General features: G+C 55.8%; 1 protein-coding gene across 2 annotated transcripts in view; it reads right to left on the minus strand.

Moving 5' to 3' along the window:
- The window catches only part of SF3B2 (splicing factor 3b subunit 2), a 14615-nt gene extending 12890 nt beyond the window's left edge, over nt 1-1725 (minus strand). The window contains exons 1-4 of one of the 2 annotated variants that reach the window (XM_007461963.1): nt 1550-1725; nt 1341-1387; nt 988-1065; nt 14-201 (exon numbers count right to left, since the gene is read on the minus strand). In XM_007461963.1, coding sequence (XP_007462025.1) covers nt 14-201; nt 988-1025 — 226 coding nt within the window. In that variant the 5' untranslated portion in view covers nt 1026-1065; nt 1341-1387; nt 1550-1725. Of the gene's footprint in view, nt 1-6; nt 202-987; nt 1066-1340; nt 1388-1549 lie in introns of both variants that reach the window. The other variant, XM_007461962.1, reaches the window with a different exon arrangement.
- Nucleotides 1726-4468: the final 2743 nt, after the last annotated feature.

Below are 4468 nucleotides of genomic sequence, written 5' to 3' on the forward strand. Positions count from 1 at the left end.
CGCAACTTTTAGCCCCTCTTCCTCTGACAGCGCCACGGGGTCGCCCGCCCGGAGAGGAGGAGGGGGCCCCAGGTTTGGTGGGCGGGGTCCAACTGCCATAGGAAAGCCAAGGCCAAGGCCGGGTGGGGGTGGTGGGGGTGGCGGAGGAGGTTGCAGAGGAGGGAGTCCCATGGGGGGGGGTGGCATGGGAATCCCAGAGAGCTGTGGGGAAAATAAGACCGTTAACTAGGCAGCATTTATCTAACTGCAGACATTTGCTGGGGAACTGCTATAAGCCAGGTGCTGGGATGTGAAGTCCAATGACGCATAATTCTTGCGCTCAGGAAAAGAATACTCTACAGCAATATCAAGGATATCAAGAATACTCTATGGCCATGTTAACTCTGGGGCACCAACGAATGGAAGCTATCAACTCGCTCTCCAGAAAAATATCACGAACACAGACTTTGCTTACAATTTCAGGAGATTCAGGGACACCTCAAAAGGCCATCTAAGAACTTCTCATCCCACACATAGAAATCCCTGAACCCCAAGTCAGAGCCACTGCTCTAAAGAAAGAGAGTCAAATCCTGGATCAGAAAAGACATGGAAGTTGAGAGGAGCTGGAGCCACTGTGCCCCCAAGGACTCACTAAATATAGAGAGTATGAAATCAAATCAGGGAGTAAGCTCTAGTTTCTCACTGAACAACATGGCAACTGTGTGCTGGGAGGGCAGAGAAGAGGGTGACTATGTTCCACTGGGGGAGGAGTAAATCAGCCTTCCAGATATTTAAGCTGAATCTTAAATGACATGTAGTATTTGGAGGATCTGACACCGAGGAAAGAGGCAAGGATCAGGACCAAGGGAGAATTGAAGGGTTCCCAATTCTGTCATCACAGTACCTCCCTGCCCAATCGGCTAGTTGCATCCCTCCCGTACATTCCATGTGAGAGGATGGGCTACTGTGAGTAGAAACGGATATTATCAAGCCGGACAATCTCCTTACCTGAGCTGACATAGGAGGGGGAGCAGCTTTGTCCCCATCTTCACCTCTCAGAAGGGGCCGATTCAGGACGATGCCAGTCTGAGAAAGAGAAGGACTCTGAGTCAGCCCAAAAGGAGTTCTTCCACTGAACAACATTCGTTCTGTTCAACAAAATTTACCCAGAGCCTGTCTGCCAGAGCTCGGACTGGGCTCTCAGGAAGACCGATATATCTGAGCAGGCAAGAAGAGGCAAAAAGAGCAAGACCCCACTTGCTGTACGGAGATACTTTAAGAACGAAGACCGAGTTGTGAGGGATCATTAATGCCTCCTCGAAAAGCTCGGCCTACCCTGATGTCCCGCCACCAACACTTACCTGGCGGGTGTAGGTCTGCAGCCGCTCCACCAGCTCCTCGCGACTCCCTGCTGGGCAAAGCACAGGATCAATGGGGTAGGTCAGGTGGAGCAAGCCCAAGTCAGGCCCCCGCGGCCAGCCTCCACCCCCGCCCCCGAGTCTCCGGGGTAACCAGCTCCGCTTCCCCGCAGGCCTGCACTTTCCCGCTCTTGACCTCCCGTGCTCCTCACCCTGGATCGGAGCTCCGATCTCTGCTAATTTGGCCTGAAGCTCCTGGGCAGCCCAGGCACCATAGTGCCCAGGGGGCGGCGGCGGCGGCGGCAGCTGCAACTCCCCTTTAGGGGGCTCGGGATGCTCGGCCGCCATCTTAGCCTCAGGAAGGCGCGCGACCAACCCAGAAGCTCGGGCCAGCCTCCCAGCCCACTTCCCGGAACTTCCGGCAGCGCTCGAGGGTTGTTAGGCCTTTCCGATTAGGGCCCACCCCCTGCCGTTCTCCAATGGTGCTAAGCGGCCTGGTCGCGAAGCCTTCTGGGAGTTGTAGTACGCAGGTCACGGTCTCTGCGGGTCAAAAGCCGGGAGGGGAGAACAGTGGCCGGCCACGGCACCGGGAACACTGGGGGCCGGAGTCGGGGCGGGGCTGTGGGGAAAGATGGACCTGCTCGGAGGGCGTGCTTTCAGCGTCTCACGGGTCGCAGCACTGACCTCCCGCCTTCCGGCCCGACTCCCTGGTCAGGCGTGAGAGGCCCGGACGCTTGTGTTCCGGGGGGACTCGTTCCCCCGGCGGCCGCGCGCTGTGGGCGCCAAGCGGGAGGTTGCAGCCGATGCCTGTGATAAAACAGTGTCTGATTGTCTGCCCGCCCACCCCCGGCCCAGGCATGGATGAATGGGCTGAAAGGGGATCGGAGCCGAGAGCGAAGTGGGCCCTCCCGGCTGAGCTCCAGCTGCCGACCTGGGGGAAGGGCCACACTAAAGCCCCTTTTTCCACCTTCCTGGCCGGCTCAAATGTCAACTCCTCTAAGCTGTCTCCTGCCTTTCCTACCCTGGAGTGCCCATAACACGTTGAAACCGCCACCATTTGTTTTGAATTTTCTTGCCCCTTCTCCACACTTCCAACCCCAAGACAGGAGTTTTTACTGGCTCGCAGTACCTGGCGTTAAGGAGGCGATCAATAAATGATTACCGAAAAAAAAAAAAAAAAAAGCAAATGTAACAGTCTTTCTGGCTACAGGATTTGGGTCTTTTTTAGTCTTGAAAATAACTCAGGGGATTCCCTGGCTGTCCAGTGGCTAGGACTCAGTGCTTTCACTGTGGGGCTGGGGTTCCATCCCTGGTTAAGGAACTAAGACCCCACAGGCCTCACGGCGCAGCCAAAAAAAATAAAAAAAGAAAAGAAACTCAGGATCTTTTCTTCCCTCATCCCCACCAACCTACCATTGCAGCTGACCCTGTCTGCTGCTCCCCTACCTCACCAGTGGCCTGTGCCCCTGAGGGAGGGATGGGCGGGTGCCCCCTGCTTGCCCACCTTCTACTTCTCCCTGTCCTGACCAGTCAATTCAGTTAAGCTTCCCCCCTCTGCCACTAGCTGTGAGGTCCCTCTCCCATTCTAGCTCTGCTCTCTCACTGACAGCCAGGCTCCCATCCTGTGTGAGTGTGTGTGTGTTGGGTGAGAGAGCTGGGAACCTCAGAATGATCTCCTTTCCCCCTGACACCACATCTTTCAGATCTTCTCTCTAGCATGCTCTATTTCACCAACCACCCCCAACAGAGGAGTAGCTGGGAGCAGGGAAAAAAGAATGGGAGGTCAGGTCCAGGGAAGGTGAGATTTAGGAGAGACAAAGAAAAGGACTCGACCAGGAAGGCTGCTCACATCCTATCCCAGGCTAGGAAATTCTCTTTGCTCCCACCCAAACCTGGACCCTTCCCCTTTTCATCACTACCACCATCCCAGTCTCCTGACACTCCCAGAGGAGAAGCCAAACCCAGAAAGGACAGAAGAAAGAACAGCAGTGTCCTCCCCTCCAGCTTGTCAGCCCACTCAGGCAGCACCATTCCTGACCCAGAGGAAGTGTCTTTCTGCTCCCTGTAACTGGAGAGCCACTGCAGGTCATCTGAGGCCAAAGGCCCCAAAGCAGGTGTATGTGCTAGGGAAGAGGTTGGGGGTCTCTGAGGCAGGATAAACTAAGGGCCGATGGGTGAGGGTGCAATGTAGCCAGGGCCAGAAAAGGACAGGCCGATTGGGGCCTCATTTTCTCCCAACAGCCCTGGGACCCAGGCAGGATATGACCCTCCTCCAGTTGTGCGGAAGGGAAGACTGAGAGGCAGAGAGACACTGATGTCCCCAAGGGGCCAAACTGGGACCACAAGCAGTTCTCTTGACTCTGAGAGTCCCCATTCCCTTCTCCTTAACAAGGACCCTCACACAATACCTATCTGTGTGGGTCTAGCATGGAATCCAGTCCCTTCCTTCCCATACCAGGCAAGGTCCCAGCTTTGGGTGGCTACCCCAGCTCCAGGATCCTTGCCATACCAGGCCAAGAAGGCAGGAGAAAGCAGGGGTTCATGAGAACCACATAACTAAATGTGCGGCTGGGGCTCTTGGTGTCTGGTACGACTTTGGGAGCTGCTGCTGCTCGGCTCCCAGGTGGCTGGAGCTAAGGACAAAGAAGGCAGTAGAAAATTCAGGATCCTCACACAGAGTTCACACAGAGCCTTCACATGTATCATCCCTGCAGCCTGAGAACAGCTCCAAGAACAGCTCCCTGTTGTAGAGCTGGAAGCATCCAGGCCCAGGAAGTTGCCTCTTGACTCTGGAACTTAAGTTCAACCCGGGTTGAACTTGGGTTCTCTGATTCCCAGCACACAAGTGCCTAGGCAGGGGTCCCGGGCCCACTACAGTTCTGGCCAAGAGTGAGTGGATCTGGACTCCTGGTGCAGAGTAGGAGCGGGTCAGCAGCAGGGGCTGGAAAGGAAAGGGTCCCAAGGGGTGTGAGGACAGATGGGACCAGACCCTCGGCTGGAGGGTATTTCTCTGCTGGAGGTGGAAAGAGGAGAAGGGGGTGGGGGAAACCATGTAGGTACTTGTACATGTACCTGTGTCTCTAACTCTCCCAGGCCCTACCCCGCCCAAGAGTGACCAGTGGGGCCCAGGA

The sequence above is a fragment of the Lipotes vexillifer genome, unplaced genomic scaffold (assembly GCF_000442215.2).
Source record: "Lipotes vexillifer unplaced genomic scaffold, Lipotes_vexillifer_v1.1 scaffold1129, whole genome shotgun sequence".
Classification (NCBI taxonomy): Eukaryota; Metazoa; Chordata; class Mammalia; order Artiodactyla; family Lipotidae; genus Lipotes; species Lipotes vexillifer.